The following is a 13,267-nucleotide window of genomic DNA, read 5'->3' as shown; positions in this document are numbered from 1 at the left end:
TTTGTGGAGCTGAGGCTTTCGTTAACTTTAACCGGGGTTCACAGTCACGTACATGTCGTGTCCCTCTAGAAGGGCGGAATGCTAACCTCGTCGCCAGAGTTGATGAGAGGGCAGCATCCCGATTTGTATGACACCTTACTCGACATGTCTTGATAACGCGACACCGAAGTTACCGATATGGTACGCGTTATCATGGAACAGCCATTGGGTCTTGATTCCGCAAGCTGCAACCGGGCTCGGCTCGGGCCAGAGCTTAGTTCACACGAGCCCATGCACTCTGCCTTCAGGATTGTCAAGGCCTGCCATAGGAGTGACTGATAGGGACTCGGGTGTCCATTGTATGGTTAGATATAGAGCTACTATACCTAAAGCAAAGGGTGATTACACGACTTCGCCCCCGCTGTCATGCAGCCAGTTGTGTCAAATTTAGGAGGCCAGCCAGGGGTGGCATAATACATGCTGCAGCCCCTGGCGGCCCTGGGTACACCTACGCCCTGAGTTACAGGGTCTGATAAGGTGGCCCAGTACCAATTGGTATATGCACCTAGGGTACATCTCGTAATTTAGAAAGAGAACAGCCAGGCTGTGGGTCTGATTGGCAGGCCCACAGCCAGAGAAAGTCGTAAACCAGTGAAACAAAAGCAAAAAATCTGGGTGATCATAGGATTGCAGACCCTACTCTCCTACAGCCAGTTACCCTAGAAGCGCAAGAACAAGAATAAATAGCAAGTAAACCAGGTACATATAGTATGCTTCACTTCAACTAATGATAATAAGTGTAGAGTGATAATTAGTCTATATGTCTAAAGTAGAACAACAGAACCCTACTACAATAAGAATGCAGTGCATGCAATGGTCACAGAGTATATAAACAAGGAATTAGGTTATTGTTTTTTTCATAAATAAAGACCACAATTGATTATAACAGATAACTACAGATTTACCCTAAGGTTATCCTGAGAGTAGCATGCCAGACATCCAGCCCACCTTATACCTATTGGGTTAATAGGTCAGCAATTTCCGGTTACATTTCAATTTTTAATGTGGTTCCCTTGATATTTTTTAATCATAAAGGGTCCGGAAGCACTACTTCCAAACTGAATAATTTACCTTGAATTCAAGCAACAAGACAAAAGAGAGAGATATCTAATCCCATTGTAAGTAACTACTTCATCTTTTTCTTTTTCTCTCTTTCCCCCCAAACCCCCCCTCCTTTTTTCATTAATATGTTGATACCTCTAAGCCCATAACCATTTCTATTGGGGTAACAAGTATATAAACAGATGTGACAACCACTGTTTAGTATACTTCATATATTCGGCACACCAACCCCGCCTTTCTTTTCTTCTCTTTTCTTATCTTTCTTTTTTCATCCTTTTCTTTTCTATTACTCCTTTTTAGTAAAATTAAGCTCTAATTACTATATAGGAAACCAATGACCACATGTGACTTTCTCATCATTAAAATGATTCTCAAATAGTAGCTGTTTCCAAATAAGTTATTAAATTGTTAATCTGGTTAGGTTTTAGTTTAGTATCAACCTAACAGCCGCTATAGCATGTATATGTCTAGAGTATAGTAAGTCTAAATGAAACGCTATTATACTCGAGATAGACTTATGGGATCGAAGACAAGATTTTCAAATGTGTTCAAAGCTGCTCCTATACAATCATCAATTGTAAATACCGAAACTAGACTTATTATGATTATAGATTGTTTTTTGATATAAGTGAGACTTAGACCCAAGGTTGTTACAATGTATTTATAATTATTATAACATTATTATATTTGTGACACGGTTTTTTTACATGTTTTTCAGTGTTGTATGTAATGTCCAATTGCAAATGACGGACTCCTGAAGAAGGCAAATGCCGAAACGCGCGTAGAGTCAACATCCACCGCTTTGCTAACTCCACTAGCCCTACTTAAGAACATTGTCATTTGTATTGTTCAATTCCCCCACTTTCTTGTTTGTGATTTAGTATGTTTTTACACACCTTTTGAATTATAAATTGTATGTGATTGACTTTTTAATGCAATATATATATTTATATATAAGAAATATTCAACTAAAATGAAATTAAATTCAAATCAATTTCAAATATAACATGTTAAGTTTTTTTACATGAGATACTATTCCACTTTATTTATTGTATGTTTTTTTGGGGGGTTTTGGCTTAATTATTAAGCTCACTACTGTTTGCTTTACAAATTATAGTTTATATTATTCCCTACAAGTAGTGAATGTATTAGTAGTAGGGGTCCCCTTTTTTCAAAATTGCCTATCCCACTTGGACTACTGTAACGGACCAATGCTTGGAACTAACTTGACGGTCACGAAAAGACTTCAAGGGCTCAGAACGCAGCTGCCCGCACTCTCTTTGCCCTACCTAAACGTTGTCACGCCTCACACATCCTTCGCCGGCTGGACTGGCTGCCCGTGAAACAAAGAATTCCGTTTAAAACCCTTTGCCTAACCCACAAAATCCTACATGGCCAGGGCCCCCAACTACTGCATGGACTCTGCTCTTTTTACGTCCCCACGCGTGCCCTACGCTCGGCAGACCTCCACCTTGCTCGCACCATTAGGGTACGCAAGAGCAGAGCAGGCGACCGGTCCTTTAAGACCTTGGCCCCTGCCCTATGGAATTTCATCCCCCTTGAGGCACATGCCACAAAAGACCACTGACTCTTCCGGAAACAAATCAAAACGTGGCTGTACGCCTCCATCTAGGTCGACTTCTACTTCATACTCTCACTTCACTGTCTATCCTGCTACGCCGCCTGTCTGGCATGTCTGCAAGCGCTGGGACGCCCTGTTGCTGGGGTAGCCATGCGCTATACAAACAAATCTAACATAACATAACAGATACAAACAAACCGGCTAGAAATTTGGCAATCATAACATACAGTGTTGCGATCACTGAGCAAGATGAGAGGGGAGTATGAGACCCAAAGGGGGGGGTCATCTCAGGATAGAGGACAGTCAGGCGACATCTGGTGTAGTCCAGCAGCATGGTGAATCGGATTGAAGCCGCCAAGATGGAGGACCCGGTTCACGGGACCGGATGGCAATTAACCCAAAATGGCGGGGCAAGTAGAAAACAATCACAGAAATTGCAAGGCAGCTGACTCCACGGAGCAGGGTTGGGAGGGGGCGGGGGTGGCAGTTACCTGAGCAAGGAGGGAGGAGGGCTGAAGGTAGTCGATCAAAGACCCAGGGAAATTACATGCAACACATATTTTGATCAAGGGAAGCAGAGGTGAATAAGGTGGCAAGTATGGTACCCCAACTACACGCAGGAGTTGAAAGTGAAGAAAAGAAGGAAATGTCTGGTCAGGAGAGTTTTATGCCCGACCTGAAAGTTATGAGTGTGCTGACGCATTGGAAAAGAATGGGGATTGGGTCCAGGACATAAAGTGACTCCCTGGAGACGTCACATCAGCAGGGACATCGTTTTCCTGTCCCAGGCTTTCGGGTACGAACCATTGTGTTCTGGGAGTTATGGTCCTTGCGCACTTCAACTGAACAAATGAACTACATTTCCAGGTAACAAGGTTGGTAGAAGGAAATACTGAACCAGAGAAAGGCTGACCTTTCCCCACCACATCCCCTAAAATTTTGTTGAATGTTTTTTTTTTATTTAAACTATTTAAATTCATAAAAAACTACTAAAACTAACTAAACTCCAGAGCTTCTCGCAATCAACCAAGCACTCTGAAAAAGTCCCAGGAAGGAAGCAGATGAAAATCAGAGAGCTTCACGGTTTCATTAGAGGTATGACGTTTTATATAAATGTTACAGTAAAGTACAATTAATGAGATCGCCTATGCAGACCAAGTAGGCTTCTTTACCTTACCAAATGTGTGCATATATAAAGAGTATATGCAAACTTTTATCTGAGGTGGCTAACCGGCACTCTTCTAAACAGCGCCTTCATTGCAAACCATAGGTTCGAGAGGTAACCTGGAGAGATATTCACTTCCGAAAATATGATACTACTGCATTCCCCGCTAGACACTTGGCTAAAGGACATTTAGAAACTGCAGTCACAACGAGTGACCACGTTTTCAACCACAATCCTTACCGCTGGAAAAAAGCAGGCACAAGTACACAAAAAAAATTAAACTGCTTATTACGCTGCACAGACACACATGGCATGATGAAATAGAGAAGAGCACATGCAAGAAGGAGAATAAAATAACAAGTTTGGCCTAACGGGTAGGGCGGTCGACCTCGAATCTGGGGACCTAGGATCGAGTATCAGCAATGACGCTGAACATCCTGTGATTCTGGGCAAAGCACTTTATCTCCCCGTGCCTGACAAACCTGACTGTGACCTCCTGTAATGTAACTGGTGCAATGTAAAGCGCCCTGATACCCGATTCGGCTCAAGTTCGCGCTATATAAAAACTCTGTAAAAAAAAATCTTAAATCAAAATACTTTATAATTAAAGGAAGTAGTGCCTGCTGTTTTCGAAGATCATTAAATAAAATTCTACCATAGAGAATATAACGGGTTGTATGGAAATGGATCATCAGTTTGCTATATTCCACCTTCGCCTGTTCCTCGTGGGATGCAGAGGCATCCCTGTTCGCTGAAAGGAACGGAACAAGATGGCGTCTCCCCTTTCTCTCAAAGACCCTGATCTTCTGTTACTGGCAGTGATCAATTTCTCTCCCCTTCAGCTTTTTTCTAAACTCGCACCTATGCCACCCTGCAGCGATTTTATGTAGGTGATTTATGTTTACTTCCCTGTTGTTTACAGAATGTTGAGCCAAGTAATTGGTGCGTTTATGTTTTTAGAAAGAGGTGATGGCTCGTTGGAACTTAATGTTAAAGTGAATCAATGTAAGAGGTCACACATTTTAATTTGTATTCTGTAATGGTTTCTTGCTGTAGGAGAGATGAAACAGAATAAGACGACCAAAAGAATACTTCACTCTATGATTAATGATAATTTGCTCTGCTTTAATCCACCTTGCACTTTTAACTTTATGCTATAATTCCAGTCCAGGTAATACCAATGGCTGTGTGCACTCATGTGCTTAAGTAAAGCGATCTTTTGTGTGATAAAAGAAAATATGTGTTTTTCATATCATATGAAGGCTATTTCCTCAAGCATGTTCAATTCCTTCATGCAGCAGAGATGCATGATTACTCTGGGATCCCCTTTAATAAAATGTGAAACCTTTAAAGTAGGTTATATTAAACCAGGGATCATTTATGTAAGTATCATAAAAATACAACCTCTCTTTGAATTTGGAATAGTTATCACTACATGATACAGCAGTTATAGGTATCTTATGTATAAATCTCCGACCTGAAGTCAAAATATAAATATTTGCTGTACATGGATTCCATTGGAACCTTTGTTACAACCACAGGTTTGGAAATCCACACTGACATCACAGCCATAAAACTCGGATGCTAAAGCCAGTTCTTGGCTACAACCTAATGTGTCTCCAAAGCAGTGGTTAATTTCAACTGGTGGTTTCCAGTGCTCAGCACTGACACTTAATCATCAACTTTGGCGCTTTTCATGAGCACCGGTTAAGGAAACATTCATTTACGGGGAGATTAAGTGGTTCGTTCATAATCACAGGATGTTGAACCGATGCCGAGACTCGAACCTGGTTCCCCAGCTTCGAAGTCAGGAGCTCTGGCAGTTCTGTTTTAGGTGGCACAATCAAGAGAAATGGGCTAATGCAAGCTACCTCCTGATGGGAGCACCAGCACTTATGTTTTTTTTACAAATTGACCACTGCTCTAGAGAGCTAGATGAGATGGTGGACCCACAGAGAGAAGCCTGGAAGAGGCAGGAGAATGAGCATAGTACTCATGCGTCACCAACCATTGTACAGGTAGTGTTAATGCCCAAGCCACTATCAGATGGTGCCGGCTCTCCACTATCGTGCTGAGAGAGGAGAGCACGGTTCTGAACATCAGGCTGGGAGGCAAAGCAGGGGCTTTAGTAAGAAGGATGGGCAAGCGAAGAACCAACTTATCCAGACAGAAAACTGTAAAGATTGGACAAACTGATAGGGTCTGCCGTTCTCCAACCCTACTCATCAAAGTTACTGCCACCAACAGAAATGTCTTCCAGGTAAGAAGGCAAAACAGGCAACTGTGCATCGTCCCAAATAGGGATGAATTCTAAAAAGTCAAAACGAGGATGACATCCCATTGAATGTAAATGTAAATGTACCGGAATTTATATAGCGCAAATCACCGAGCGGTTTCTAAGCGCTTGCTTAGGGAACCCGTCCTGGTATTCCCCTGTGAGATAACCCCGACAGGGTATCCGCAAGGTGAAATCCAGGCATCCCGCCGCGAGGGGCCGTTGTGGAGATTAAGCAAGCTATTGCCCAGAGTCGCAGAGTGTGAACCCGGGAATCGAGTAGGCACCGGAGCAAGAATTGTCGAGTCCATGGATATTTTAGGAATCAAGACCTCACCGAGCCGGGAAATGAACCCTGGTGCCGGGAATTGAACCCTGGTCCCGGGCTGACCTCTGCTTCCAGGTCTGCCTCCTCTAACCAGTGAGCCACACTTCTCCACAAAATAAACAATAAACTCGAGTGGGCAGGAACAAACCTGTCAGAAGCTACTAGGGCTGATCTGAAAAGAAAAGGTTGATCAGGCAAAAACATGAAAGCAAACAGGGCTGCCGATACCCCTTAACTGACACCATCACTAGGCCCTGTTGTGCATAGAGTAATTAACATTGTTGGGATTTTGAAGGATTTGATGATTTTTGTGTCTCACAAGTTAACAAACTAAGCTCAGTGACTTGCGAAGATGGATTACATGGTAGATTTACTGGTCGCCCAGACAATTTCTGAAAGTTCATCAGGAAGACAAAAGGACTCCAACTCACACTGCTCAATCTCCCTGCATGAAGCCACAACGTACGGGGACTGGGGAGCAGCACCATCCCATCCTACTGCATAAGCACAGAAGAGGCAGACAAAGTGCTGAGTATTGAAGGTATATATAACACATAATGTCCCAACTGGTATAATTTAAAGACAATTAGTAAGGATATGAATGCAACATTATCCGAAGAGAAACAAGGAGACCCTGTTTGATTAGATCATGTTGTCATGGCATCATTTATGTCAACAGTTTAGAAGAAACGATCAGAGCATACAGCAGTTATATCAGCACTGCGAATTACAAATTAAAGAGTTGAGATCAACCCGACATTGTACAAGGTGCTCAAGTGTATGAGTGAGGAACACAAAGGCGACGCAAATGACAATGTGCTCAGCGTGGACGGCGCAAAGTGCTTGGTGCATGGATATATACAGTGAGTAAAAACAGAGTGTTTCATTTTGATTTAGAATGGTTATTCTAATTTTGAATTCTTTGCGTGAACCACTTTGTAAGGGGCGCCTATGGTCTTGCTGGGTAGTCGACGGCATTTCGATCCAATTTAATTTCGGATCATCTTCAGGACTGGGTGGGGTTGAAGGCAGTGCTTGTCAAACAAATGATCGGGTTTTTTTGGCGATCCAATCTGTAAAGTATAGCCGCAAGGGCTGGGGCAATCCAGGAAACGCGAGGGTCGTCCGGTAGCAGTTTGAAGCTGAGCGGCACTTCGGGGGTGATGATTCCTGTTGGAAAGTTGTACTCGAGGGCTGGTAATCCACTCGAGATGAAGGTGTGCGAGGGCTGGGGTGCCCGGAACCTCGTGGGGGTGTTGGTGTAAAACCGATCCAGGCGTGATCGGTATAGCAGGGAGAGTCAATCTCTCAGTATTGGAAAGCGAGTGAAGCGCTGTTGAGGCGTTGAGTATTGAAGGGCCGGCATACCAGATCCTCCAAGCCCAGCCTGAGAGGATAAGTCAACTTTGATCACTTTTCCAACACCTTCCACTGTCCATTTAATAGAAGTGGAATCAGCGGAAACATGAACAGCAGGCTCAGAGACCAGTCAAACATGGGAACGAGATTATCAGCCTCCAAATCATTGTCTTCTGTATAGCTATCATCTTTATCAGGCATTCCGAGGGCTACAGAGCTGAAAATCTTCTTAATCAGGGCAAATATATAATCCCAGGGAGATACTATACCAAGGAAATATCATTAAAGGTCACTCAATGTTTTTCCTCACCACAAGAATGGCGCCATAGTGGACTCCACGGCGATGTCTGCTTCAGAGCAGAGGGAGGCTCCCACAAAATGGGGGATTGTGCCTTGGCTGGTTGCAACTTTGGTTTTCGGACCGGAGCGCCATTAAAATTGGAGCCCACAGAGTCCAAAGTCGTCAAGCCCAGAATAATGCACTCCCACTTGGAGCTGGGCCAGAGGGCACAAGAGCCATCATAAACAGATCCAGTATAGCAAGCCAGAAGACCTTGACCTAAGCAGGGTCAGCAAAAGAAAATTTCAGAAATTCTGGTCTTCTTCATATCCCCAATGGGATCTGCTCTGACAACTAGGAGAGTTTTACATCAGGGAACAGCAATGAAACTCACTGGAATGAGACTATCTCCTTGTGGAAGAAGAGAATTTCTATTCCCTATATTGTTTTTTGTGGCAAGATATTTTGGCAGATTGTTCCCTTACAGGTGACTTGCGTGTGGGAGAACGATCACGTAGGCATGTCCCTGCGAGGCTGAATCCAGAAACAATATGGCCTATCCCTCTCTCAGGGGCTGAGAATCGCGAGCCGTGGCATTGTGTTCCGATCCACGACACAACTTTAAGTTGTCATAAAGTTCAGAAAGGGACATCTTCTTAATGCAGGTACAATAAGTCTTAGAATCTGAAAGTTCTGGAAACATTTGACCTAGCTGTTGAAATGCGAAGATATTTCATCAGTGAGATTCTGAGAGCGAGCTCCAGACCTGCACCAATGATGAAGGAACTGACACTAGCAAGCTTGTTGGTACCTCATATATTCTGGGGTCGCCATGTCCAGGGATGGAGTTGCAGCTGGAGCCACATGGGGTCATTTGGCAGTGCTGGAGGGCCATTGCTGGGGAAAAGTCAGAAACTACATAATGTTTACAAGCGGCAGCGATGAGCAAGGAACTGAGGGGTGAGCGAGAGGGGTAAGAGAGCAACACAGAAAGCGTAAGGGGACGGGGTGTGGAGGAGGACGCAGTACACAGGAGACAAAAAAACGAAGAAGGGAGTGTGAAAACATATGCACTCACCGGGACTGCTAAAAATGAAAAAAAATATTTTACGGAATGTAAGCAGCACGTGGGTACAAGTCCTCTAATCAAAAGGTTTGTAAAAAATACTATATTCTCGAGGAGAGACAAACACTGGAAGAGGAAAGAAGACATTGAATAAGAAGCAAGCAAATGAGTTTGACAAAAAAGAAAGCCAATGACATGTAATGCTCTGACCCAAAGTACACTTTAGGTATTGGTATTGCCCAGAATAGGTCTTTCAGCGGCAGAAAACTAACTGCATTAAGTATAACTCTGTACTCAGGATTACATAAAACACAAGTGCTGAGGCGATTCCCCCCACATTCCTCCATCCCCGCAAACAGTCAACTCAAATGGAAGATCACTGTTCGTTTCCACGGCAAGAGGGTTTTTCAAACATATTGGGATTTCTCTGGTATGTGTTGCCCATTCCCCTGAAGTTTATACATCTGTTCGTGGCCCTTGGTCTTTCAGTTTTGGTACGCTATGTTTCCATAAATCAGAACTTGCATTAGGGCTGCCATGGCCATAAAATATTTGGTACATGTCAACAGTGATCCGAGTGTGCAGATAATCAAAATATTTTTGTCAGTAAGTTAGCACATGCTGGTTAGCGCCACCAAGTGCCTACATAATTCTTCTAGCATACAGGTAAATCATAGCTTTGAAAGACCAGAATCTGCAATATACATTATCTAATTACCCATCATATCTTTTGAATCATACACGGACTCTCCCAAAAAAACAGACAAATCAGAATTTCCATATGGATCCAATATGGGTTCTCACCAGAGAAAAACAGCAAGAAGCAATGAACAAGGAGACAATGAAAAAACATCATTTCCGCACCAAGGGCTGAACTGCTTCAAGCAAGCATGAATACAAATAGCCCCTCCTATTATGAAACAATACATACAACAAAAATTAAGCATCACTCCATTATTCATAAGAAGTTAATGACAGATGACCGCTTACCTCGCTGTTGTGGCCTCTCAGATTAAAGTTGGTCCTCTGAGGAGTATTTCGATCTCTCTTGCAGTGGCTGGAGGTGAAGGTAACGCCAACAACTCCTCTTCCATTCCCTGTGGCCAGCCACCCTTCCTCATAATACCGTCTCCTGCACACCGGCTTCTCCTTCTCGCTTTTGGGAACTCTGCCTTTCCATGACAGGCACAGGATGTTTGAATCACTGCAAAGGACAGGCCCATGTTCCACTGCTGCATGCATGCTTTTAAACGTCCTCGTCCTGCCCTCACTTTCTATGTTGTGTTACATTTGGGGTGGGGCAGGAAGTGGATTGGGGCAGGAAGGTGAAGTTGAGAGTTAAAAAGGAACCTTTAAAACGCTATTTGAATAGATCGGAGGTCACTTTGTTTGTACTCATCCACCAAATGCATACTGGGGAAAAAACATGAAAAATAAAGATTGCAGTCAGCTCGGTAAATGTTATTCTTTTGTAAAAAATCAAAAACCTTCAGGTCTGGAGTGGGGTTTCTGCATCCATCTGAAATATGTTCATCATCTACAACTGCATAGACCTCGTTCAGCCATCACTATGTTGTCTGCAGACAGACTGCACTACAAGATGACGACCGAACCTCTGCAGAGTGAGGTCTTAATCTGGGCTTTAAATAATTTAAGGCTTTTCAGCACAGTGTTCTACACTGGTGTCAGTGTTTTGGGGCTGATGTGGAATAGGGCAGGGGTACAACAAGAATGCTTTCCCCATCCACGTCACTGACATTCTGCTATTAAACAGGTGCATAAGGAATAGAACAAGTGGGTCAAAGGAAGGCAAACACACCTTACAGTCTCAGCCCTTTTCAGCAACGCAAATGCAGGCCAGGCTTGCTTGTGCCAGACTCAGACTGCAATCTTCGCTCTCTCGGTCATACACAGCAGCCTGGAGATCTACCTACTTCAGAAATTTGTAGACTGGTCTATTGCAATTAATATTTTTGGCTATTTTTTTTGCTTTCCTAAATAACGTGGCCGTTTCCCTACTTTATCAGTGCATGGAAATTAACTTCAGTGCGGTCCGTTTTTAGAAGGATACTGCCAAGACACGTCTCTTTTGTCACCTCCTAATCTCATTTGAGATACTAAAATGCCTGCTACACTATGCAAAATAGTAACTTGCCAGCCTGCTCTAGAAAGATATGCAAAGGCCAAATTAGCACACCCCAAACCAAGCTACAAGCCATCTAGAAATACCGTGATGACTAAAAAAGGAGCCAGGAGAGGTGGGTGAAATTGGATGGGGAAAAGTGCACATTTTTCAGAAAGAGAGGAATTTGTGATATGAAGCCATTTTTTTCTTATGTTCCCGATTTTCTTCAATGGTGTAAAAATTGAGACTCTTTATTTTGATATAGCCTTTTTTTCTTCATCAGTGGAAATCACAGGGCCGATTCGTGAGGTTTAAGCCAGAGGAACAGATTAAATAAAACAAAATCGTATTTTCTCTCGATCGTAAAAAAGCTAGTGGTATGTCCGCAACAAGAGAGAGAGTACAAAGATCAGCTCTGAATGGAGTTCATGACAACTCTGGCCCAGCACAGAGCAGGACACCGGTCAGTCCAAGGCTCAAACTGGTCTCCCCATCTTTGAATGTCCCTCTTTGCAGCTGATCACAATTCCATGATGACCACACCTTGGCTGGACTCCAACAACATTTTCTCCTCATATCTCGCTCGAACACCCCAAGCTAAAAAGGTGGCCATGACTGCCAGCAATTCTCTTTTCATCCAACACAAATTCCTTCCACAAGGCAGCGTACCAGTATTCTTGGCAATCACTTTACATCTTGGCCTGCAGACAACATTTGTGGATTTCAATCTCTGCAGGGCACCACTTGAAACTTCCTTCAACTTTGAAAAGTGAGTGCTCTTTGGACAGTCAGTCCTAGGTGCCACGAGGTGACATGATTTCTGTATCAACAGTTTGCATTTTGCTCTGGAAATAATGGGCATCCACTGTTAAGCCACAGAACATGTTCTGGAGTCAGCGTATCTAAATTTGTAAATGAAGAACAACATGGACTGCAGGCTTCTCAGCTAGATTATTTGGCCTACATCCAGCATTCCAGGAATTAGCTGATCACGTTAAAGCATAGACGCTCCCAATTCTGTGAAAAAATAAAATAACAACTATTAACTTTAAAGCCTGAAAAGTATTTACATTTACACAATGTATTGTATCACAGCCTAAGCTTTTGCAGTTATTCCACAATAATAAATACTACAGTGAGCAGGGCATCAAGTATTCAATGTACGATTACAGAACCAAGTTATTGTACAGCACATCGTTTGCTCACTCGTTAGCCTCATAAGGCCGTTATGGACATGGTGCACAGACGCTCATCTGCATGTTGGCGTTTGTCGACGTGGGCCACCATGGGCTGGTGGGATTGTATATAACAATGCTCTGCCTAACTCGTGCACAGAGGTTCATGAGTTATCCCTATAGACACAGGAGAGAATATTACATTCTTGTGACCTCCACTTAACAAATTTCAGTGTGATCGGTCAGTAACGGAGTGAATCACATATGTGGTGGCTAAAAGGACAATTCTTTGAAGCATCTGAACTTCAGAAAATATTGTTTTGCCATTACCAATTATGTGCAAACCTGCAAAAAAGATTGCAGATGCTGAATTATTTAGCTGAAAAAGGCAGGGATCACCACAGTAAACAGCCTTGAAGTTGCTTATCTGGTGTATCAAATTCTCTCAGCACAAACAAGAAGATGTTGGTGACAAGGATTTGTCTTTCAAACTGATCAAATCATGTGTAGAGAGATGCTCCTCACAACAGGGAACACTGAAGCTGTCTTCAGGCAGAAGCACCCACAACACAAGCACAATGAGTTTTTGAGGGGTTGCCTGGCCTAGAAACAACATAACCTTCAACAAAAAAACCACAGTTCTACCCTAACCTCTACCATTCATCAAATGGCAGTACTCAGGAAAACGAATCATCATCCCTTGGTCAAAACATCTTCAGGGGGCCCTTCCTCCAAGCTCCTTACTTCAGTGTCTGGGTCCCCACCCTACAGCCACAGGAATGCAGGCAATACACTTCCACCGCCTAGAACG

At 43.2% G+C, this 13,267-nt stretch overlaps 1 protein-coding gene across 1 annotated transcript in view; it reads right to left on the bottom strand.

Moving 5' to 3' along the window:
• Positions 1-12,301, bottom strand: part of TULP4 (TUB like protein 4) — a 631,050-nt gene extending 618,749 nt beyond the window's left edge. The window contains exon 1 of the mRNA XM_086927321.1: positions 10,147-12,301. Within this exon, the coding sequence (XP_086783447.1) occupies positions 10,147-10,398 (252 nt within the window). The 5' untranslated portion in view covers positions 10,399-12,301. The remainder of the gene's footprint in view (positions 1-10,146) is intronic.
• Positions 12,302-13,267: the final 966 nt, after the last annotated feature.

Source organism: Lissotriton vulgaris, chromosome 6, assembly GCF_964263255.1.
Source record: "Lissotriton vulgaris chromosome 6, aLisVul1.2, whole genome shotgun sequence".
NCBI lineage: Eukaryota > Metazoa > Chordata > Amphibia > Caudata > Salamandridae > Lissotriton > Lissotriton vulgaris.
The sequence above is the reverse complement of the archived record's forward strand: the minus strand, read 5'-3'. Positions and strand labels throughout refer to the sequence as shown.